We start from the raw sequence: 25,038 nt of genomic DNA on the forward strand, positions 1-25,038 counted from the left end.
AAGGCCGCTGTGCGAGGACTGTGCCTGGTGCTAACGGTCGGGGGCGGGGCGCTGTGTGGAGCCGCCAGCCTCCTCAGGGCACCTAGGGAACGACTGCAGGCACCCGCCGGCCTGCAGCGGGAGCCGCGAGCCAGAGGAAAAAAACAGGAGGCGGGCGGCTCGGCCTTCGCACCGCTCCGGGCCCCGCCACAAGCTGCCCATCCCGCCGAAAGGCGGAACGAAGCCCGACCTACGGAGGAGCGCTTCGGCCGCCCTTGCTAAAGATGGCGCCGTGGCTGCGGAGGGGCGCTCCCCGCCTCCTGGCGCGGGGCGCCGGCAGATGACGTCCGCGCGCCGTGCGAAGGGAGCCTGGGGATTCCCCGTGTTGTTGTCCTGGGGCCCGGAGGGATGGGAGGCCGGAGCGCGGGGCGGCGCGGCCGGCGCTGATGGCGGCTCGCTGGGCAGCCCGCGGCTCCGAGCCCGCGGGGGTGGACGAATTCACCGTCCCTGCGGAGAAGAGCCGCCTCCTGGAGGGGAGCCGGGGCCGCATCGAGGGCTTGTTCGAGGTGCGGCTGGCCGTGCTGGGGGCGCAGGGGGACTGGCGGCCCGCGATCCCGCCGCCAGGCCCGCCGCCCGCCGCCGCCAGGATCTGGGTGCAGCTGGCGGGCGGTGGGAAGGCCGTGCGCAGCGCCAAGGTACGGGGGGCCGGGGGCAGGGCGGGAAGCGCTGGGGCCGGGTTCACCCGGACGGAGCCTGGGGCTGTGTTTGCGTACGGCAAGGCCCCCCTCTCCCGGGGCACGGCGCGGGGCCGCTGCGTGCGGGTAGGAGCAAGAAAGGGTGGGGGAAGAGTGCTTCACCAGGAAACAGAAACGGACCTGCCTTGGCAAATAGGTGTGTTCCAGGTGCCAGGGTGTCTCCGGTGGTGTTGACATAAGCGTAGATAATAATGAGAAACGATTCAGCTGAGAAGTGCAAAGGTCGTCGGGATTGCAGAGGGCGTTACGGTCCCCACGTTGTGAGATACTACTGCCGTCTGCTGAGGGGTTGTAACACCTGTGAGGATGGGCCAAGTTCTGGTTTAAAGCGCGATTAAGATGTATCGCTCTCCTTTTCCTTCCCGAAGTCAGGAAATTCTTCGGGGTTGGTTGGGTGTTGCCATGTTTCACAGTTGCATTACAGATTTGATTTATTCTGTGGCATTTACTAGCTTATTAGCAAAGCTCTCACTAACAGCTTAACAGAGCTAATATTTCCTTGGTGTAAAAGTTGGCAGATCCAGACTGCTTCGCCAGTCTGTTTGCTGGAGCAGATAGCTTTCTTTTTAACCAAACACTACACACGTTAAAAGACAGGGCCCTCTAAGGTGTTTGTGTCTCTGACTGTGACACTAGTTGCTGTGAAGTATCTTCACAGAATTACTTTGTTAAAAACTCTTTTACAACTAACCTTGGGGGGGCTCGGCAGGAATGATGAAATTCATATTGCTTATAGTGGACCTGGCAACTATAGGTGTTTGAATCATGTGATGAGAATGGTAGTGTGAGCACTAGCTAGGCTGAAGGTAGCTTTCAAAACAAAAATCTCAGTAAGTGGGCAATTGTGTCTGCTTGTTTATTTGTTTAAATACATGTATATGTTAGCAGGGTTACTTAGCATATATGTTGTGACTTAATTCACAGACTTGGCAGTCCACTTTGAAAAACTTGATTCCTTAACTGTGTAATGTATCAGACTTAGAAGGAAAATACTATGACTGTTGAGGTTTTTTAATTATTTGACTCTGAAATTGATTTTAAGCCAATTTGCTTGCATATGTGGGCTCAGAGACTCCAGAAGCTGTTACAGGTATCATAAACAGCTATTCATCTTCTCCAGGCAGCTGCAGTACAGCTTGCTTTTTTTCCAGAAAATTAAAGCCTGAAACAAGCAGCACAAGATTTCCATTTTCTCATTGCTGCTTTTCCTAATAACATACAAAATGTTTCCTACTCCACATACTTTAAAGGGTATGGGAGACTTGTCCCTTACATGTACAGCAATTTTCAGACCCTATCTGGAGGGATTATTGACTAGAAAGTACAAACAATTGCATGTCTCTATTGTCTCCCTTTAAAAGGTTTGGTGACAGCAATTTGTGTTTTAATTCATCAGTCACGCACAATGTATTCATTCTTAAGTGCTGCTTAGTAAATGTGGGGGGAAAAAAAAGTTCCCGGATTTTTAATATCCTTCTTTCTGATTATGTTACTGTCCTGTTGCTCTGCAAAAGCAGTCATATGATGACTAAGGCATGAAAAGTAATCCTGTGGATTTTGTTGCAGAAGCAGTTTGTGCTAATATGGTCTTGAAGCAGCCTGCCGTGATGCTTTTGGTGATGTAACTCAAGAGGTGATAGGAAGTGGTGTTATGTTATTCATTACCTTCTATTGGGTTTCAGTTCCATTTAAAAGAGAAGTTTAGCTTCTGAGAGTAAAGAGAGATAATAAAATTTGGTATACTTGGGAGTGTGCAAATACAACGACTGCAGTTTAGAAACTGGTTTCTCTACATTATAGAATTTTAAGCATGGAAAGAGACAATTTGGGGAAAAATAATGCCACCTGAAAGAAGAAATAGTATACTGTATTGACAGAGTTCTGAACTCTGGCACATTTAAAACAAGGCAGTGTAGTGAATTTACCTATATTAACTTCTAGGTGGCAGAAATAGCAATGGGATTTTTTTTTTTCTTTTATCTATTAAAAACCTGAACTTCTGGGACACAGAACTATCTGGAGCCTGGAGTTTTCTCAGTCGTTTGTCAGTATCATCTGCTTTTTCAAAATAATGAGTTTCAAAGCCCCATGTGGAAAGCTGCTTGATATTGAGCTTTTTGGGTGTGATTTTCTTTGGTGTTATATACCCATTTTAAGTAGGTGCTCTGGCAGTTGTAGTTTTAAAATATGAATGTTTTATTTGGTTAGTAAGGGAATCTTATCAGAGTCCAGATAGTGGTTTTGTCATTTGTTTGGTTTTAGCATTATTTTTTTTCTAACGGATATCTTAATGGATACTAGTTCTGTTGTGCCATGCCACAGGATTGATGTCCTTGATTTTGGGTAGTAAGTATAGAATAAGTAACACATTATAACAACTTAAATATATAGGATAGCTACTGCTGTGATGAGCCTTTGCAAATCATCTTTAGAAATTGTTTTCAGAAGTTCAGTTTTACGGACTAGGTAGAATTCTCTAGTGCAAGGCATTTGTTCATGAAGCATGTTCTCTTTGACCAAGGAATGGGGATGGGAAAATAAATCGCTTTTGACTTGTCTTTCAAACTGTTTGAGCTACAACTTGAAACTGATAGTAACAGAGTATTTAAGTAAATTTATTTATAAACAATAGGATATAAAAGAAAGTTAGCCTTCTATGAGATCTATTTAAAAATAATTTCAGATTATTTGTATTTTATCTCTATTAACCAGTTTACTGGCAGTATTTACTTTCTCACATTTGTTATGCTAAATTGGCTTTATTTTCTAAAGTACTTGTCCATTACTGACCTAACCAAAACTAACTTTATACATTAGCTGTTCACAAATATTCACTCTGCTGTCTTTTTCTCCTTCTAGGAGTATATTAAGGGACTCTGTGAACCTGAACTAGAAGAAAAGGAGTGCTATCCAAAGGACATGCACTGCATCTTTGTTGGTGCACAGAGCCTGTTTCTCAACAGCCTTATTCAGGACACCTGTGCGGATATAACAGTGCTGGAAATAGGATTGCTCAGTATTAAGGGGGGTGCAGAAGCTGTTGTCATGGCTCAGAGTCATGTTCAGCAGCTTGTGAAGCTTTTCGAGAATAATGAAAGCTTATTAAGTGACAATGAATCGGAGATTAAAAAGCAATTCAGACAGTTTGTGGAAGCACATGCAGATAAATATACAATGGATTTACTGATTTTGCCTAGCTCACTAAAAAGAGAACTCCTAGCTCTCACACAAATGGAATGTTGTGAAGTGGAGAGCAATATCATAGATCTTACAGGTTCTGACAGCTCAACAGAGCTTTTACAGAACAAAGCCTCCAAAGTAATCGCTACAAACAGAGGTGGAAGAGCAGGTGGTGAGGAAGCAAGAAACAATGCTGGGACACCTGTAACTGAGCTTACAAAGCAAATGGACACTGTGTTTTCTGATGCTCCTGAAACAAGTTTTATTCCTATAAATGTTGTGCCTCTGTTAGAGGCAGTGGTGTCTAAAGAAAGGCAATCATGTAAAAGAAGATCTTCTGATGATGAGGAAAGGCTCCCTAAAAAGCAATTCTCTTTGGAAAATGATCAGGAAGTGAAATCTCCTTCACACAGTAATCCTTCAGACAGCAATGTAGTTATTGATCTGCTTTTGGATAGCTGCAGTGAATCAGATGAACCCAGTTATTGCCTTAAAGAAGGTGAAGATATCAATGAGGAAATGGAATATAAGATCCTTGTTAACTTTTTCAGAACAATGGGATATTCCCAAAATATTGTAGAAAAAGTTATTGGTATCCTAGGACAATCTGTGGAACCATTAACGTTGCTAGAAGAAATCGAAAAGGAAAATTTAAAATTTCAAAAAGAACAGGAACAGTCATCTCAAAAGCCTAGAACTATCAATCCTCCTTTGGGAAATAATGCAAATAATTCACAAAAGCTAGAAGACAAAGGCATTTCTAGCAATAAAAGTCCATTTAAATCCAGTCATACTTCAAAGGAGACAAAAAATAAGTATCACAAAATAAGAGACGCACCAAACATGCAAGTTGATGAAGAAGATAAAATGCATATGTTGGTATGCAGACCTGCTTCTCGTTCCAGTAAAAATTCAGCCATGTGCTATCAACAAAGAGACATTTATTGCCCTGGTAGGAATCTCAGTTCAAGGTCAAGTGATATAGAAACTGATGGTGGTCTAACTTTCAGCTCTGTACAAGCTGGAGCTCTAAAAGATGTTGATTTTGTAGCCAGAGGGAGCTCAGATATGCAGCGTATTTTACCTAAGACTAAAACTGCAGTTCAGCAAAAATCTGCAGGGCCCTCAACTGTACAGAATAGTCATCCTGGTTTTGAGGACCAATTAGGACACTGCAGCTCTTCTCAAGTAAGATCTCTCAACCAACACCTTTCCCAAACCTCAAATTCTGAAAATCCTATACCAGACCAGGTATTGTCTTCACAAATACATCCTTCAAATCCTGTTAGAGAGACAGTGGGACCACACAGATGTCATCCTGATCCTTCAGTTACTGGAGTTCAAAGATTTTTGGAATCTCTGAAAAAGCCATACAGATTGGAATTGAAAAATGAACCAGGGAAACCATATTTAAAACATATCATTATTGATGGAAGCAATGTTGCAATTTCGTAAGTATTGTTCTTTTCAGTTATCTCTTTATTAAAAGTTCAATGAACTTTCAAATGAAATGGGGACTAAGAGGTTGCTGTGGCATATATAAAGTTTTTGGTAGTTAGCTTTTTGGTGACCAACAGTCCATGTACACAGCAAGGTTTTTCAGCTACTGGTAATGGCTACATTGGTAAGTTATGGTAAGGCTTGATAATGAAAAATTACATGAGATTGACCGTAGCCATTTTAATTTTCAATGGATAGCAATTTTGATAGTTTTTATTCTCTGTTTAGTGACAGCATTCATTTTTATGACTGGCTTGTTTGGAGTTACTATTCTTTGTTGAGATATTGTGCATGGAAGGAAATTCAGAAGTTTTTAGCAGATGCACTATATGACACTTAATTCAGTACACAAATCCAGCTAGAACGGTGTGGTTGTGGGGTATTCTATCATGAAACAATTCTTATAGAATTTACTTCTGGTTTAAAAAAATTACATAGTCTGATGTTGAACAAATGCAATAACTGGTTAAAACAATAAGGAAAATCCTTGATTTTGACTTAAGAATTGGTTGGTAAATACAATACTCTGGAAGAAACTTTCTGTAAAGCCTTTTAAGACTTAGCTTTCCTGCTCTGGTAGAAATTTGTGAATTTGTAAAAATGGGTAGCTCAGATTTATGAAGCCCAAATACTAAAATAATCTGAAAAAAACTTGAATACAATAGGCAATGAAAGCTAAAACTAGATACATGTTAGAGGTAGATGAGATCCTTTTTGATAATGATGTTTCAAAATGAGAAGTGAATTAATTCTACAGCATTTCTTACAAGGCAATGGTCAAATTTGAAGCCTCATTTGTGCCATTTCAGAGCAACCTACTTTGAATTATCAGTGCTCGAGCTCAATGTAACACTTCAGTCAGAAGTAATTTCAGTGAGCCCTGCTCTGTTGGAAGCAATTTTATGCATGAAACTTAATTTGCTTTGCACATACCTAATAAAGAAGTTGAGTTACCATCAGCTTAAGAGTAAAGTGGTTTGGTTTTTTACTTTTGCTCTTAGTGTCTTGTAATTTTGAAGTGGAGGTTCTTATAGAGTAGTAATGTATTTGTCCTTTAACAACATTACACATTAGTGCTTGGGTCCCATTAATTTTTGTAAATGTAGGCACACAACAAAAATATTCCATCCCCCTCCATAAAACTTGCAGAATAGAGAACCATGTGTATGTGTGCACACACCTTGTCTCCTATTCCTCCTGATACCTGAAAGAATGTATGCAAACGATAGTAGACAATTATAGGGCTGTTGGATAATTTTAATAGATTGGCTGACAAGGCACCATGCAAACAAACCCTATGAAATGGGCACAGTTAATACTGAAAAGATCAAGAAATCCCTTTTATTGACTATGATGCAGGGATTTTCCATTATTGTAAATAACTTAAAATTCCTGCCCCCCCCCCCCCCCCTTTTCTTTTTTTAAACAACTTTGGAGGGCATTGTCAATTACAATTTTCTTTTTAAAGTTTGTTATAACTAACTGGAATAGCAAAAATCAGTTAAAACCTATATCTCTTTAAAATTTTATGTTTCACTTGGTTCATTTTAACATTTATCTCATCAAAACTCCTTGAATTGATTGCTGTTCTCTAGTCAGGAGGAGACTTGGATTTGTTCTTTTTATACGAAGTAATTTTGAAAAGTAAGCATGTCAAGGTTTTGTCATTGTTTGCTGTGGGGCTTTTTTGTAGTTTTGGAATATGAAAGTGAGGAATGACAAATGCAATATTTCTTCTTCTTAGTGAGGAAGTGATAGTTTTTAAGAACAAACTGACTGAGTATTCTATTCCACTTGACAATGTAACAATAAGTAAGAGTAAACTTACTATGAGAACTTGCTGTTAAAGATTTTTTTTTTGGTGCATTCAGAGTTCCTCTGCTGAATATGCATAAACCCTTCCAAGTACAGAAATCAGTTTCCATTCTGAAACCATGCTGCCAGAACCAAAATGGAGTACTTTAAGCAAAACAATAGTAATTCTGAGAGAGATTCTCTGTATCCCCAGAGAAAGTGGGAAAAGATTAGCCTATTTAAGTGTTTTTTAAACAGTTAAACTATTTTAAAATACAGATTTTAACCTTGGAGACTGGAAGTCCTGAAGAGCCTCATATCAGCTATATTATCTTGTATTTAGTTGTCACTAATTCTTGCATAGGATGTTTTCTAAGAATAGGCCAGACTACTACCAGTGATCCCATGAATTCTGTAGGATGCTCTTAGGCTGAGAAGAACACATCTGACTGGTTAAGATACGTGTATCATGTGTCATCTACTTCCAGCTATTGGATGAAAGAGGCTTCCCAAAGAATGGGCTTAAATGCTGTTTAGGGGAAGAAAATCAACTTCCAGGAAAAAAAATTATTACGTTATGTACCATAAGAAAATAATGTCAAAGTCTGTCCTAAAATGAATGTAATGTTTCAGACAGTTGACAGTTGGTACAGTTTACCAGAAGTAACTATGTAAACACAGATCTGCATGTGCATGTACACACAGTTGTGTTGATGGGGGAAAACCGTGGATGTATGCTTCTAGTTTCACAGAGATGCCCTTAGATACTATTCTTTTGTGGTTATGAAAGACCTACTTTAACTCCTAAACATCTTAACAAAATTCATGGAATAGCAAAACTTCCTCAATTATTAGGGATAGTAAATACTTCTTGCTCCTGTTTCTCTGCAATACGTATGAATTTTGCTTGAGAACAGAAATAATAAATTCTGTTGTTATTTTTGTGAAGTGCTTGTGTCACTGTTAATATTATTTTAGCAAATTGGGGAATCAATCTTAACTTCTTCCCTTTATGTACAGTCCTAGCCTGATGATTTCTATTTTGATACCTTGCTGTTTGCTGATAACTTCAGCGTTCAACTCCGGGGGGTCCCTAACATAAGAAGGACATGGATCTGTTGGAGCGAGTCCAGAGGAGAGCCATGAAGATGATCAGAGGGCTGGAGCACCTCTCCTAGGAAGACAGGCTGAGAGAGTTGAGGTTGTTCAGCCTGGAGGAGAGAAGGCTCGGGGGAGACCTTACAGCAGCCTTCCAGTACCTAAAGGGGACCTACAGGAAAGCCAGAGAGGGACTGTTTACAAGGGCATGTAGCGATAGGACAAGGGGTAATGGTTTTAAACTGAGAGAGGGTAGATTTAGTTGAGATGTAAGGAAGAAGTTCTTCACTGTAAGGGTGGTGAGGCACTGGAACACGCTGCCCACAGGGGTTGTGGATGCCCCATCCCTGGAAGTGTTCAAGGCCAGGTTGGATGGGGCTTTGAGCAACCTGGTCTAGTGGAAGGTGGGGAGTTTGGAACTGGATGATCTTTAAGGTCCCTTCCAACCCAAACCATTCTGTGATTCTATGAACTTACATAAACTACTAGATGATACCTTGAAATTCCTAGATGTGTAGTTCATTCAGAAATATTTCTGCTGATGTTTTAAACTTAATTCACATAAAAATATATCTCACTTTGCCTGGGGTTTTTTGGCAGGCCTCTTATGTATCTGCATGTGTTACTGCTAGATCATTATTTTTCCCCATTCAGAACAAAACATACATTTTTAAAGATGATTAGATTCAAATGCAGTTTAAGGACCAAGGACCTAGTAATACAGAATTGTTTGCAGTTAGTCCAGAAAGTCTCTATAGCACAGATGAGGCATCAAATGTAGATCTAAGTAACTTCTTCTGTTTATGAGAAGGAATGTTGGAAGATTTCTTAATGTGTAACCTTTCCTACCAAGTGATCATTAGCTGAAGAAGGTCATCATCATCCTTTTAAATTGATTTCCCCAGGTTAAAGAGCCCAGAGCTAGTCCCACATGACTGGCAACAGTAAAACTTCTCAGGTCAATCACTGGAGAATTAATTGAATTAATAGATTAATGTTTTCTGTCATTTTATAGTCTTACTAACTTTAAAGGAGAAGCCTGACATGATCCAAAAACTATTGACACTGCTTTAACTCAAGTACAGTGTTTAGTTACAGTAAATAGTTTTCTAAAGCAAACATTTCCTTATAGTTCAGACTCTGTTATTTAGAAAATAGTGATGTAAAAGTGCAAGTCACAACTGAGTCATAAGCTACCTTGAACTTCTAAAAATGATTTCCCAAATGTGTATTAGTGGAAGAGAAATGCAAATTGTTGGGGTCATGTAGAAAATAACAAATGCACCACATCCTCTTTGTCTATTTTTTTTTTTAATATGAAGAGATTTTTTTTTTGTCCGCATATTTCATCCATGGGGTTTTGTGTCTTTTTTCTTTTTTAAGAACAACCAAATACATCTGAAACCAATGAATTAAAAGATGGTGAATAAACATCTGCTTATCTCTGATGGCTGCGAGACTACTGTAGGCAGTGGCCTCCTAATATTTTTTGATTGAATACCCCTACCAGTAGAAAAATCTTAGAGCATGCACCCCCAATATATGTATATTTATCAACTATACAGGTGCATTACTGAAGTTCTAATATTTCCTTCATGGACCCCAATGAGGTGACCATGGAGGTATTTAAATGTCCTACTAAATAATTGGGGGGGGGGGGGTGGTTAATGTAGGTATTATGCAGCTTCCTTCTGACTAAATAAAGCCTCATTGTTTTCTTAGATCTTAGAAAGTGAAGAATTGTTTTCAATTTTGCTTTGAATTGTTTTGAGTTTTACTTCTTAGTACCTTGAGGTTATGGACAACTGCTTCCATGCCTATATTGGTTTGGGGATTTTTTTGGCCTCTAAATGCCATGCGTTTTGGAGGTGAGGGGAGGGGTGTGGATATTAATGCATTGTCCACATACTTTGGCTAAGGCTGAATGGGCTTCTGAATCACTGCTTGCCTTGTGTCTTAAGTCTGGAAGACTGCAAGAAGCTGAAGAATTTTTCCTCTTGACACGTGCAGCCTAGTAAAAATGGCACATTGATATATTAATGCTAGCTGTACTTTCAGTGTGCTTGTTGAATGAGAGAAAGCCCAGAGTTTAGCTGCTAACAAGTATTTTTAAAAATTGCCTCCTCTTGTGTGCTGCAAACAGGCCTCTCAGGGCAGACTGAAATATCCAGATAGTTGTCAGGTAATTTTAAATTAAATTTTATTAAAATGTGGAAGTAACTCAGAATGAAAGAACAATTGGATGGAATTATATCTTGCTAGAATTGTTTGTAAAAATGATGTGTACTTTCCTTAATTTAGTTAAAAAACCAAAGGGAAAATGTTACATGTCCCAGAAAGCAAACTGCTGTTTGCTGCTTTGTGCTGCTTATGATAATCTCTCATTTAACCTAAGAAATACCTTTGTAGGGTCTTCGTAGTGTTTTAAAGAACTGGGACAGCCAAAACCAATATTTACAATGGCAATTGGGGAACAGATACAGTCTTTGAGATGGATGTCTTGAGAAGACCACCTTGCTGTGATAATTTGCTGCCCTTCAGATGTTTACCTAGCTCAAATAAAGCATTTCATATTTCTGTTTATCTAGCAGTGACATATTCATTCATATTATAGCTCACCTTAATTCTACATGTTATTTGATGAAGTTAAATATATTCCTTCTATTTGCGTGCTGTTTGTTTTTTTTTTTTTTTTTTTTAAGTTGCTACAATGCAGAAGTCTCTGATCATACTGGACAAATCAAGAGCTGCTGTTCTAGTCTTCAAAAGATTTAAAAACCAGAGAGTACGCTGTGTAGTTCAGCAGGTTTAAAGGTCTAAAACGGGAGAATGGAGAAGTAGAGAAGGCACAATTTTCAACATGAACATTGAGACCTCTGCATCTCTTGAAGTCCAATTGAGAGCCATTAATACAGTGAAAGTATTTAACAGAGTTTTCTAGTTTATTGAATAGGATACCTAACTTAAAGTGGAGGAATGATGACTTAAGTTTATGACCTAGAAGGTTTATGAGGAGTAACTCTTCTGTGACAATTGCATTCCTTTATTTGACTGCTCTTGACGTCAAGAACACTTAATTTTATTGGGGCAAGTGTGGCATAGGATTATTTTTTTTCTCCAGAAACTCTGTTAATAAGTCAGATTTTTTGCCTTTTATACTTCAGATCTAGCTTACTCATTTTCCTGCCCTTCTACATAAAACATTCCTCTCCAAGTTCAGAGAACCCTAATAGATTTATATTTTGATATATTTATTTTAAAATGAGTTTACAAAATTGGAAAGGGATACATGAATGCTAGTAAAGGCTGAGTTTCACTGTAAAATAATTCCATGGAGATGTTTTAAAGAACTCTCTGTTCAGAAGATTTCCTGGTAGGTTAAACTAGGGGTTTAAAGATACAATTCTATTCAAAACTAATAAGGCTTACTATTGGGCTTATAATATACAGTTGCACATTAACTAGGAGACTGGTTTAAAATATGAGTATCACTTGGTCACTTAAGTGTTATGAGAAGCACTTTGTAGTGACTTAACATCTAACTTAAAACATAGAATATGCACTACTTTGTAAGAAATGCTTTGCCTGTTCATGTCATTGGTTCTGATTCAGTGTGTCTTTTCTAACTAAGTCTATCTTTGTTTTGTCTAAGCATAGCCTCTAGTCTATGAAAATGTGAAGGGAAAAGTTTCTGAATGAAAACTGGATTTAGCCTTATGTAAAGTGCTAATAGGTGTTTTGTAGGAATTTATTCTAGAGGTATTTTTGAGGTCTTCTGTGTTTATTTTAAGATTCTTCCAATATTCTCCTGAAGCTTAGTTCCCAGAATCTGGGTAGACAGTTAATTGCTAAAGGAGGACATCCTGCCATGTGTTAAATGGGCATATAGGATCTTTGGGATAATTCAGACTGGGGGGGACCTCACAAGGTCATCAACTCCAATCTCTGTATCACTCATATTAGGCAGTTGCTGATTTTTCTGGAAAGTCACTTAACTGTGTTGCAAAAACAGGTAATAAACATTTTATATTTTTGGGGGGGGGGGGGGATTACCACTAAAATACAGTGGTTTAAAAACCTTTCTTCAAAGAAATTTCATTATTTTGGTTGAATACGGTAGCTCAGATTGTTGAAATGAAGGGACAGGAGGCCCTAATATCTTAATTATCAGAGAACTTCTCAGATGTAATCGTTGGGAACCAGTTGAACCAAAGGTGTTCTATTTTGTAGTGGGACTGTATTTGGAACTACCACAATATTGGATTATGATCATTTTAATCTATAATCAGTTGATTTTGGAAGCCATGACTGTTGGCCTCTTTTTAAAGCTAAACCACTTCTGATTACTCAAATATTGTTGTGCCCATAAAATTGAAAGGAGACTGAGGAATAAATTTGCAAAGTGATATTTCTATTCTCTTCTTTTGCTGAAGATCTGTTTCCATTTATAAGATTCCTCATCTGTAACATCAGTCCGCCTTTTACTTTGGTGTGGCTTTATGTGTAACTTCCAGCTTCACTTTGCAAGGTTTTGTTCCGTTTTCTTTGTATTCTTAGTCCTAAAACTCTAGTGAATTTAATCTCCCTTCTCTTTTTCTCACCCCCAGTCATGGTCTAAGGAAGTTCTTCTCCTGTCGAGGAATCGCAATAGCTGTTGACTACTTTTGGAAACGTGGCCACAGAAATATTACTGTGTTTGTTCCACAGTGGAGAACAAGACGTGATCCTTACATTACAGGTGAGGGAAATAGTTTCTCAATGTTTTCTTTATCAAACTACATTGTAACTGTTTCTTTGGATGCTTCTGTGAAGAATGAATGGAGAAAGAATACTTGATAAAATATTAAGCACGAGCAGTCTGGCTGCTGAGCATGAGTAATTGGGTTTCCATACACAGTGTGAGACACTCCAAAATGCTGTTTAGGCTAACTGATGTGCCATAAATGGAGGCTTCTTTGTTTGTTTGGGGTTTTGTTTGCTTTTTAATTTCTAGTTTCAACCTCTTCCGCCCCATTTTTATTGTATTGGCAATTCTTCAGCTATCAATATGTCATTTCTATAGATTATTAGGTACTAAACCAGTCCATCTTCTCTGCTAATTATATCTCAGACTAATTGTCAAATCTATAAAGAGCCTAGAAGAAAGCTTTTGTTTTTAAGAACAGTTGTTTCATGTTTTAACAGAGCAGGATTTCTTAACACAGCTGCAGGATGTTGGAATATTGTCTTTAACCCCTGCAAGGATGGTTTTAGGAGCAAGAATTGCTGCTCATGACGACAGGTACGGAATATACATAGTTTCTCAAGTCTTTTTAAACATCTGGCTGATGGTTGTACAAGCTTAAAACTTCACGAACAGTTGTATTAGCTAGTTCTTCAACCTGTCTAGACAGCAAGCTGTGCATTCAACTTAAGACTGAGCTTTACATCTGTTATGTTATGTTACTCTCCTAAGAAGCATTTCTATATGTAATTCTCTAATAATATTGTAGGTACTGTTTTCAGAAATTCATGGAAAATGGCAAAAAAAAAAAATCCATTTCAAATGGATTGAGGAAGAAGCTAGTCTTCTAGCAATGTTTTTATGCTTTCCTGATCATCTGTCATTTAGTCTATCCCTGAATTGTTTTTTATGTTCGGGGGACCACTAGCGTAAATCAGCTACTGATCAGGTACTACTTTGCTCTGGTTTTTTTCTTGATGCCCTTGTCGGTATGATACCATGTGATTTGTAACAATGTGTAGTCTAGTGAATTTCCAAGTTGATTTGAGCACCAAAGTTCAGCTTCAAAATGTAGGGATCATCTTTCAGTAAACGAGACAACAGTAAGCTTTAGGGTTTTTCGTTGGGTGTTCATGGGGTTTCCTAGTGCTTAACATTGCTACTGCCAGATTTTCCCAGTCTTGAGACATAGTTAAAAGTGCATGCTGCTTAAGTGTTTTTCCACAACCAGCTTTCCTAAATTGGCATGGATGAGCAGTTTGCAGCTTTGAAATTGTGTTTTGCAGCTAGCTACAGTTCACTGGATTTCGGTTTCTTCCTTCCTACTAATAATGATTCTTACTTTATTTTTCTGACTACAAAATTGTCAAGTTTTTGCATCATGGGCATGCCTATTTTTGTTAGATTGCACAGTCGTACCTGATTGCAAACCTTGATATGCAAAAGATATATGAAGTAGAGTGCACTTAATTTATCTTCCTTGTTAAAGTATAGCAACTCTGATCTCTTAACTAATAATGTTGTAGCAAAAAAAATGTACAAGGCAGCCAAGTTGGAGTTGTTTACACACTAATGTTTTATATACACCCAGCATTTCATATAAAATGTTATGTAGGTACAGTATTTGCAGTTGAGATTACTGTGGAAATGAGTGTTGTGCTAACATATTTGCACTTTCGTCAAAGTGTACACTTTAAAAGGACACCACTGCTAAAATAGTTTCAAATGGCAAAAAGCTTGTTTTCAGACAGGTAAAAGAAAAAGTGGGATTTTCTTAATAAATCAGTAGTTACCTCTTGTCACAATTTATTTAACAACAAAATGGTAGCAGCACTCTTTGTTAAGAAGTATTGACAGAGCAAACAAGTAACATACATAACACTATCTTGCAGAACACAGACATTAATGCTAAGCAAAAACAGTATATGGAAATAAGTTTGTGTTGGAATGTGTAATAAATGCTGTATTCTTTGGTAAAGCAAACCATTTACCTCTACAAATATTTAGAATCTGATAATCCCATGGATTTGGGGGTGGTGGGGGGGGGTGTCTTGTGGTGTTTTTTTTAATGGGAAAAAAAGCCTCCCATGAAGACTCTGCTGCACTATATAAATGCATGCTACCTAAAACATTCTATAAAGTTATATGGTGGGTCAAAACAGAGTTATTTCCTGGTAATCAAAGTGCTTGTTTTCATGCAAATAGCTTACTCTTGGATAGTGAAATGCTTAATTTTTTTTAGATCTTTGGACAATTTTCATCAAAGCAGGCTATCTTAACAGTCTTTGAAATTAATCTTACAGGTTTTTATTACACCTTGCTGATAAAACTGGAGGTGTTATTGTGACTAATGATAACTTCAGAGAATTTGTGACAGAATCACTTGCCTGGAGAGAAATTATTCAAAAAAGGTAATTACTCAGTTTCTATGAAAGCTTAAAAGGATGTCTGTCCCTATAGTGTAGGCACTCTACCTTCATGTGGGATTTTTTATTTTTAATCTGTTATGCAATTCTGGTAGAGCCCAACAAAGTACTGTCTGTGTTTCACCACTTTGATTCATGGCCTTATAATCATGTGTTGAGTAGTCTAATGTCCCTATTATTCATGTATTCTCTAATGTAGGTCTGTTAATTGCTCACATAAATAGAAACTTGGTGTAGCAACCAAGCGATGTCACTTCTGAAGCTCAGTGTTAGATCCCGTTAGCATATACACTTTGCAGTCCATTCTCACAGGCTTTCTTGTTTTACATTTCATTTCTTCAAGGAGACATGATAGCTGATGCAGACATACAGTGTCACTTCTAAGGTTGCAGAATCAATCACTGTTTACAGTAGTACAACAAATCAGCATAGCTAAACAAAATAATGAGCACTTGCAACATATCCCTGTAGCCATTTCCCTGCAATTGTTGAGTGTCCTTTGGGTTTAGATGAGTTCACTTAGCTGTCAAATATCCCTGCTTCATCTTGTGGATTCTCTGTGAATTACAGTTTTGCCCATGCAACTGGTTTCTCTTTTTTAGTTAATTTGATTTTTTTTGTTTTGTTTCGTTCTCCCCCCAGTTAAATCAGGTCATTTCACTGTTAAGGTATGGTCTTCTGTTGCCCAGATTTCCCACTAATCCCTCAGAGTCTCCCTGACACCATCTGAGGGTACATCTAGTGCAGTGACTGGGATCTGTATAGGTCTGATGAAATAAATAATTGAAAACTGTCCTGGGTTCTCACAATATAGCTGGGAGAACATGGAATTGATGTTGGCTAATCGTGTAGGTATTTATGCTATTTCTTGAGTGAATTCTACCCAAGTCAGGTTCTGTTCTCCTACGAAACTTCAGCAAGAATACTTAGCATGTCATTCTGAGTCTGTGGTTTTTTAAGAGCTTGTGTTAACATCTGCTATTGGTTTTACTTCTGGGGAAATTCCACTATACCGAATTCTCTCCTTGCAGACAAATTTTAGTTGAACTGGTTTCCTTCAATGCAGATTTCCCCCTGTCCCAAAATGATTCCAGAAAAAAAGCTTTTTTGTGTCTTAACTGTAAACAGCTAATGCTATGTTTGCTAGTTGTGTGGCTTTCTGGTAACACATACATTTTAGCTATGTGGTTGAAGATCCTTACAAGGAAGGGGAGTTTGAACAACCAGAAAATCACCTAGATTTCTAATCACCTAGAAAATTCCACTCTGGTCTACAAAAATTTAAAATTTGCAGTCATTCAGCACTTGGTGTCAAAAAAAAAAAAAGTTCAGTGCAGTGTAATGGGAACAGTTCACATAAGCTCCCATTAAATTATTTTGACAGTGAATGCTGGTTGTATCTAAAACGGGTTACTAGTTAAACTTCAGTGACTCCTGATGTGGTGTGAAGTGTCTGCTCTAAGGCAACTTGTCCTGTGCGACACAGGTGAAGGGCAGTGAGGGTGTAATACATTGTTAGTAAATAATATTGAAAGAAGTCTCTTGCAGGTTGCTCCAGTACACTTTTGCTGGTGACATATTTATGGTTCCTGATGATCCTTTGGGAAGAAATGGACCTAGATTAGATGACTTCCTTCGAAGTGAAGGCTGTTCTAGGTATAAGCACTGTTTTCACTGTTGTTTGAGACAGTTTCAATTTCGCATTTGAAATAAACTGTTTTCCTGGTTCACTTGAACACCTCTTTAGATCTATAAAGGTACAGTAAAATTAAGCAAGAACACTGTAGGATGTAGTAGCTTAACAAAAACATGTTTTTCCTGTTACTTCAGTCTGTTCAGAAACTGCTGGTGACATTTGCATCTAATCAAGATCTCTCTCAGAACTAAGATAAGTAAGACAATAACTTCCTCTGAGATTTGATTGTGGTAGCTTTCATACAAAGGTGGTCCAAACTGTGTTAACATCACACAAAGCTGTCAGTGGTTTGGGTATGTGGTAGCCTGGTATCCTGTTAATTACAGTGATGTTCTTTAAAACACCTTGGTTGATTACATATAGTGGGAGTATAGGTGCTACAAAAGAAACACTCTACACATATTCTTTGTCATGGGAGAGGCATTTCACTTCACACTTGATGGTGCTGTACTGTTAATAAAATGATTTTTGAGAGGCATTGTTATTAAATGCATTTGTATTTGATTCATAATTTTAAATATTAACATAGATTGTTCCTTTAAGATCATTGTACTTTTTAAATGTGCATATATGCAAAATATGAATTTGCTTTGCATTAACTTCCAAGACTTGAGAGTACGTTTGCTCTTTTGCATAACAAAATAAGCTGCTCTTTGCTCTTCTTTCACCAGTTTAAGAATTATGAATGCTAATGGTTATGAGGGGTATTGAGAGAGCTTTTAGAAACAAGTGAGGTAATTAAAAATCCGCAATACAAAAGGCAAGCATGCTTAAGGATTAATATAAAGAATAAGCAGGAATTTTGGCTATTGGAAAAACTTGAGGCAAGTGAGACATGTATATACCAGTAGGTCACAGGCTTATTTAAAAATAAGCATGTAATGTTGACATGAAAAAAGCAAGTGCAGTTCTAGAACTCCAGCAGGAAACACTAAGAAAGTATTCAAGTTCTAATATAAAACCCTTACAAGATGTCATTTGGAACAGTGTGTTTTTGCTGCCGGTGTCCGAGAAAAATGAAGTGAAAACAGATTGTGTTCTGAGAGGTGACTGTGATGATTGTAGAAATGGAAAGAGACTTGAGAAGACTCTAGAAGAGCTTGATTTCCTCTCTGTAAACTTGGAACTGGAACTAGGGTTTGGTTTCCGGGGGTGTGTGGTGGGGTTTTTTAAGACAGAGAAAAGGTGCCAGTGTAAAGAGTTAATTTTGTTCCTTCCCTGAGACTTTTCTACTTGAGTTAAATGATGCAGGAAGCATAAATGGCATCAAGAATAAGATCAGAAAGTAGAAGGATCTTGAGCAATTAGAGAGCCTTTCCATGTTGAGTAATGGGAGTTGTTGTAACCCAAATGCTTTTAAAATAGAGCTCTGTAATTTAGATACTGTTTCCCTTGGTGGTAAGAAACTAGACTGTAACATGAGTTCCAGTTCACATTTCTGTGTTATCTGGTGGCATCTGAAGCAGTCTTGGCCCTAAATTTTGTAGTGCTAGCAGTTAAGCGTAGCAACAACTTTTCAAAGCCTGAAATAAATCTCAATAATTAAGGAAGAATATTCAGATCCTGAAATTACTGAAAAACTTCATTCCCTCATTAAGGATACCACATGAGAGAAACAAGGCCTTGATGTAAATGTGAGCACAGCTCACAGTCATGAGCAAAAGTAGATGAGGAATAGTCTTGTGGAGCATGTGGAGGCCCCTTTGGTCTGTCATTATTTTCACATGTTCTGGATTAGTGTACATGTGTTCAATGTATCTTTTTGTCCATGTAGCTCAATAATACTGATGTTGATACTGCCATAAAATAAGCTTTGAGTCTTGCTGTATTCTGTCAAGTAAAGTATTCACAGCGTATTGGAACTAGTCCTAGATAATGTTAGTTAATGTTAGTCATGCCAGGTTCAAATGGAAAACTGTTACACCCACTGTTTTGTTTCACTTTGAAAATATGCTTATCATTTGATACCAATCAGTAGCTAGCTGAGCAGCAGTGTATAGGAGTTACATGCATTTTTCTTTTCTGTGTTTGTACAGAGACAGCTAGCATCTCCTTTACCCTAATTTAATCAAAATTTTTATTTTGTTCCTTAGAGATTTTTGGTCAGCACAAAAGGCTTTACAGAGCAGTGGACAATATTCTTCTGAGACACCTTTCTTCGTACCAGTCCCCAAACCAACCAGTAGCAGTCGACAGCCTAAAAACAGAGTACATGGTGATCGTTCATCAACATGGCTTCCACTGGAAACAAACATGCAGGCTTGTCTGGCAATTCCACCACAGAGATCTGCCTCAGAAACAGTACAGCTAAGAGAAGCCCTGATAAAAATTTTTCCTGATTATGAGCAAAGACAGAAGATTGATCAAATACTAGCTGATCATCCATTCATGAGAGATCTTAATGCACTGTCTGCCATGGTGCTTGACTGAATATTATACAGGGGTTTTATCTCACAACTGATCTTGACTAACTTTGAATACCAATGTGAAGAAAAATGCTCTGTTATGTTACTTTGTGAATATTCAGAACCTAATTTTATTTGTATAAACAAAGGTATTTTTTGTGTATGTTCTGTTGCTAATAGATGCCAGTTTTTGGTAAATTAAAAACTGCTGCTACTACAGATTTGTAGTTATATTTTCTATGAAAAAAAAATCTGTTTCACTTGAATTGCTTATAAAAGCAGTATCAGTTCTGAAGAACTGTTATCACTTTAAACAGCGTTAGCACTTTTTAAAAACCGCTTTCCTCAAAAGGGAAAAATCATGTCAGAGTCTTAAAAGTGACTCTTACAGCTTCAGATATATTTTCCAGATGCACGCATAACATACTATAACATAAGCCATGCACCTGTCAGATATCATTGTTAGTGTTTGTATCTAGAGTATAGATATTCTTAGAAAACCTATCTCTACTAGCACCTCCTTCACTTGTGAACTTTGAAATATTTCTCCATGGAAATAAAACAGACCTTTTTAATATTTTCACATACGAAGAATTCTAAGTAGTGTATATGTGAACCTGCTTTCCTGCATCATGGATTTTGGAAATAGGCTATACTCCTAAAGGTCCATGGACAGCAGTTGGAAGATCACTGTATGGGGAGCAGTGGATGTTCGGTGTATTGTTGAAGTACTGTCAGAAGGTGGCGTTATGCATCTGTTGGTTTGTATTGATCAACAGGAAGGCTTCTGATATTCTGAAGTGCTCGTTCTTACATAAAAAAAAAGATTAAATGCAAGGCAGATAATAGTAAGAGTGTTATGGATAAAATTGTATGTTATATGAATAACTTAGGGATGCTAAGCAGCCTTCTAATATTATGGGCAGCTAATAAGCTTTGTGTATATGGGTAAAATCTTAGTGCCCATGGAATGAAAACCAAGAAAATCCATTTGGCTGTTCATCCAGGTTGAGAGATACTATGCTAGAGTAGTTAGGAGAGGGAAGGTTTCAACTAGAAAGTGTAAATTCACAACTGTCCTCAATAGAAGATATTTGTAATGCTTTAAAAGATCTGTGATACCTACATTGTTTTTTAAGTTGGAAATTCTTTTGACCATCAATACTCTTTCAGAATAATTTTAGTATTTTTAACAATCTGCGCTGTTACCTGTTTGTCTTTGCCCTCCCTGTTCTAAATCTGAATGCTGTGATAAGCTGTTAACAGAATGTGATGCTGTCTTGTGCAGAGCTACTACACTGTAGTTAACAATCAGCTCCACCCTTTTAAATCTGTTTTGGGATCTATCCCAAAAGTAAGGTGGAAAAAAAGGAATGTAATTTATGAAAGCTGGCCAATAGGACCACTTTCAAGAGCAGGAGCAAAGTGAAGATTACTGTGTGTCTACGTCTCTGTACATGCTATACATTCCTTTTAACCAGTTTCTGGTGTTAAGTGTTCACATTAGTAAAACCAAATCAGACTGTAAAGAAAATGTGGGCTACAGAGCCCATGTTAAACCTCTGACATACTGAGCCTTACCCTAAAGCATAAGTATAGTGACTTTCTCTCCAGTTCCCTGGGTTCTGAAATCACTCTTTGCTTAACTGCAAAAGAGCTGAAATATACTGAGAAAATGAGGGTGTTGAAAGTCTGTCTTCTTGCATGGCCCTTTAACATGTATTGTGAAGTCAGAAGCAGAAGACAAAGTCTTGCTCTTCCCTCAACAGCAGCAAACTGAAATATGATTGCAGCAAGAGAAAATAAAAGTATTAGGAACAGTTATTATAGCATCTCAGAAATACAAGTGAGGGTGAAGAAAAGTTTCAAATATGTTTCTACATCCAAATAGACAAATCTTAATTTTTATTTTTTTTTCTGTATAAATGGGCAATTCATTAGTCAGGTGGGCAGAGTCATTCTGACCAGCACATATTTGCCAAGAAGCAGTGCTTACCTGCTGAGTGCTATGTGATCACCAAGTTCTGTACCCATAAAAACTTAGGCAGGTTCCTAAAGCCTGTTGTCACTGATTGGAGTTGGTGTCATTTTAATAAGTAGTAAGGTGATAAAGTAAGACCAGGGTTTTTCCTTAACAGGGATAGGATCCCAAGGAGGACAGTGGTGGTGAATTGGCTAATTCTGCTTAGTTCTACATTGGAGTGAGACACTGAAGCTTTGGGTCAGCTTCTTAATTCCTAATAAGCTCTTCTAGAGGCAATCAGGAGAATCAAGGAAATGGGCCAAGAGCAATAAAAACTATTCCATGTCTCCTTTGCATATTAGTATACTCAAAACTGAAACCAACTGTGCAGTACAGAAGTGCAGATAAAGAAATATGGGTTTGTTTTCATTTGTTTGTCACAAGGAAAGAAGAAGAGAGTATGACACTGCAGGGGCAGCAAAAGATAAGTACCATGTTGATTACTATCTAGTGTGGGAAGACACGGTGAAGTATGCGAACTCTTCACTAGCTAGCAAGTGGATTAGGGAACTACATTAATGCTAGTAAATGCTGATGTGCTGTTCACTTTTATGTTTAATGTCCAATTTGAAAGGAATTAAAGAGGAATGTAGCATCAAGTGTTCAGCAGAGTAGTAGCTGATTACTTTTGCATGACACAAGAAGCCTAGTTGGGAATAGTAGCTATCCAAAACCTGTAATCTTACCACTTTTTCCCAGATAGAGGACAGACTTGACAAATTAATTGATTTTGATGGCAGAAGCTTATTGCTGGATGTTAAAGCAAACTGTCACAGCTAAAGTTCATGAAAATGATACCAAGTGAAGCCAAAGGTTCTTTGCTTTCTATTTTTCTTTGTTTAGGCTCTATTATCCCTTCAGCTTTGAGTTTTAAACACTGCATCTCTGTTAACGGGGAGGGTGACAAACATAACCAGTATGGTCTGAATTTTCCTTGAGGGAAATGGGTGGAGCTGTTGCAATGCTATACCATATGGTGGAGGAACACCCAGGGTGGCATCTTAACTGCACTTGGAACAAAACCATCAGTGTCTTTCAGTTTTGTTTTCACTTGTTCTTAGTTCCCTATTAGCCTACTTACTGTAAGTATGGCTGTTCATAAAATCCATGAACAGCCTCTTTCGGCACACAACACAACTAGCACTGCATGAAACACAGCAACTGAGAAAGCTTTCTTGCACCCAACAGAACAAGTTTTTTGTTTGGGTTTTTTTTTAATGGCAAAGAAAATATGCTTTTTTATGCAAGAAAGTTGGTTTGTGATTCTCCTTTATCAGCTGTACGGAGTGCTCAGAGTGGAATGAGCAGAGGAAAAGGTCAAGTCAAGTCTGAATGTACCCAGAATGTTCCTGATCCCTAGAATAAACTGATTTTCTGTATCATGGTATATATTGCTAATAGTTTTCAATTTCTCGGTATTTCCACTGAAATGGGAAGATAAAGGAATATTTCTTTGATCTTGCTCAGAACTTCCCTGTTGTCTAGGATAGGATACTCATAATTCCAGGTAGATACAACTACTTTTATGTGAACAGAACAGCCCTGAGTTTACCCATGATAGTAAAAAAAGTGCCAAGACCCAGCAATAAGCAATGAAAAAATCAAAATCCTGGATACATATATAATCTCCTAGCTCCATTCTGAAACAATAAAATACTATAATTGCCTGAGTGCATTCAGGTAGTTGTCCATGTGATAACTAATGTGTAACTACTGTGCTTTAGTTCTGCTGTGATCTTTGTGTAGCAAACGGTGCAGTTCAGATACCCAAGGCACCCTGGGTTTGTCAGTTTGAGACCAGCAGGATCCAGCTCTAAGCAATGATCTTGGAGCTCTCTGCTCTGCTTCCTGCATTGCTCCTGATCCTAGCCAGCTCACACTTCAGATATATTATTGGGTTCCGTGCTGGCAAAAGAAGTGTATAGTGAGTGACATGGTTTTGCAAGCAAGTTCTGCGGTGATGGTGAGCCTGAACTTGTCATTCCTGCTGCACCTGAGCTAATGCCATGAAGTGTCTTTGTACTGTGTTTCCCAGTGTGTCCCATAATGTGGTATTCGGGTTTTCTTTTCCTACCAGGCACCTTTCCCACCATCTTGGAAGACAGAGTTGACTGAACCTAAAATAAAAACCATATCAGTTTAAAAATATGAAATATACTTTTGTGTTTATTGAAAATTTATTATTTCCTAATGCTAACTTGTATGAAGAAAGAAAAATATGAAAAATTGTCAAAATACTGTGATATGTAGGAAAGCTGTTCTTCACTGAAAAAAAGTGAAGATGAAAACCTTAATATGAGTAGGTAAAAATCTCTAGGAAAAGACTGTTACAGAACTGGTAAAGTTTTATCCACACAGGCACACAGGAACATTACACAGGTCCATTCACAAGTTTGCTAAGGACAAGAGAGTGCCTATTGGCAACAGGTAACCTGCTGGGTATACAGCAAGTGCCTACGTGTTCTTTTTGCCTGTGAAAAAATACTAATGATTAATGATAAGCTACCAATATAATTGTAAATTGCCTTTTGTTTAACACAGAAAATGAGCATGTAGAGGGTCAATTTGTGGTGCAAACATTACTACATAATTCCCATTCTTTTTATAGATAGATCTGAGATAACGCTTAGATTTTAATGGGTAGAAAACATGGAAGAAAAGGGCTTTGACATGAGGAACTACAAAATTGCCAAGGAGCGTATTGGATGAGTATCTTTTTTCTTATTAACCAAAATGTTTCACAGAGATGGCCAGCATAACCATTCCCATTTTTCAAACAGACACTGAGGCACAAGAAAGAACCAACTTGCCTAAAACTGCTCAGTATGGTGGATGGAAGTGGTGACCAAGCTCCTAAGCCTCACAGCAGCAACAAGCTCCCTCCTCATCCCACCATGACATCTATCCTGCCTAGGCAGATGTCCAGGGCTGATGTGAAGATTTTTTGCAGCTGGCTCCAGCATCATCTACCCAGCAACCAGTACCACAACAGCCCTGCTGCTGTGGCAAATGAGGCCTCTGAGGGCATCCATCTTGTTTCACCTCAGGTGAGCTGTGGCAGGGAGGGAGAGAGAGGAAAGGGGCTTGAGGAAAGAGGAAGGCTGGGAGAGTGGCTGGTGACTGACACAGTGCTTAAAGGAAGGCTTTGTGAGCTTGTATGGCAGCCTGGGCAGCAGCTCTGCTGGTTTTCTGTGCATTTGCCCCATTTTGCAGCTGAAGCAAGCAGGTTGAGAGCAAATGAATGCAAGACACTGAGGGGAGAGAGGCTGGCGGGAAAGCAACAGGGGATAATAGGGAAGCATGAGCCAAACCCCTGCTCAGTGGCAGACTGTGTGGTAACAGCAAAGCCCTCAGCTGGGTACAGGGCAGCTCCGCAGTAAGTATGGATTTTAGGTGAGCTTAAATGTCAGTCCTCTACCTGCACCGCTAGGCTTGACAAGATATAGTAATGTCAGTATT

At 38.5% G+C, this 25,038-nt stretch overlaps 1 protein-coding gene across 3 annotated transcripts; it reads left to right on the forward strand.

Annotated features, from left to right (window-relative positions):
• The first annotated feature begins 335 nt into the window (after positions 1–335).
• N4BP1 (NEDD4 binding protein 1) lies at positions 336–19,775 on the forward strand. Of its 3 annotated transcripts, XM_010585030.1 has the most exons (8): positions 336–674; positions 3,594–5,365; positions 12,914–13,044; positions 13,491–13,587; positions 15,333–15,440; positions 17,004–17,111; positions 17,286–17,347; positions 19,245–19,292. In XM_010585030.1, the coding sequence occupies exons 1-7, from the start codon at positions 426–428 to the stop codon at positions 17,305–17,307; spliced, it is 2,487 nt and encodes an 828-aa protein (XP_010583332.1). In that variant the 5' UTR covers positions 336–425; the 3' UTR covers positions 17,308–17,347; positions 19,245–19,292. The 3 variants fall into 3 exon arrangements, with proteins under 3 accessions (XP_010583332.1, XP_010583330.1, XP_010583331.1); XM_010585028.1 differs by lacking the exon at positions 17,286–17,347 and having other exon boundaries at positions 19,245–19,775; XM_010585029.1 differs by lacking the exon at positions 19,245–19,292 and having other exon boundaries at positions 17,286–19,225.
• The last annotated feature ends 5,263 nt before the right edge of the window (positions 19,776–25,038 follow it).

This window comes from Haliaeetus leucocephalus, unplaced genomic scaffold (assembly GCF_000737465.1).
Source record: "Haliaeetus leucocephalus isolate CR32 unplaced genomic scaffold, Haliaeetus_leucocephalus-4.0 Scaffold92, whole genome shotgun sequence".
Lineage (NCBI taxonomy): Eukaryota > Metazoa > Chordata > Aves > Accipitriformes > Accipitridae > Haliaeetus > Haliaeetus leucocephalus.

Bases quoted from the DNA above. Each gene is read 5' to 3' on its own strand.
- N4BP1 (XM_010585028.1), top strand. From the start codon at position 426: ATGGCGGCTCGCTGGGCAGCCCGCGGCTCCGAGCCCGCGGGGGTGGAC. The intron at 13,045-13,490 runs GTGAGGGAAATA...ATGTTTTAACAG, and splicing joins ACGTGATCCTTACATTACAG to AGCAGGATTTCTTAACACAG. The intron at 15,441-17,003 runs GTAATTACTCAG...AGTCTCTTGCAG, and splicing joins AGAGAAATTATTCAAAAAAG to GTTGCTCCAGTACACTTTTG.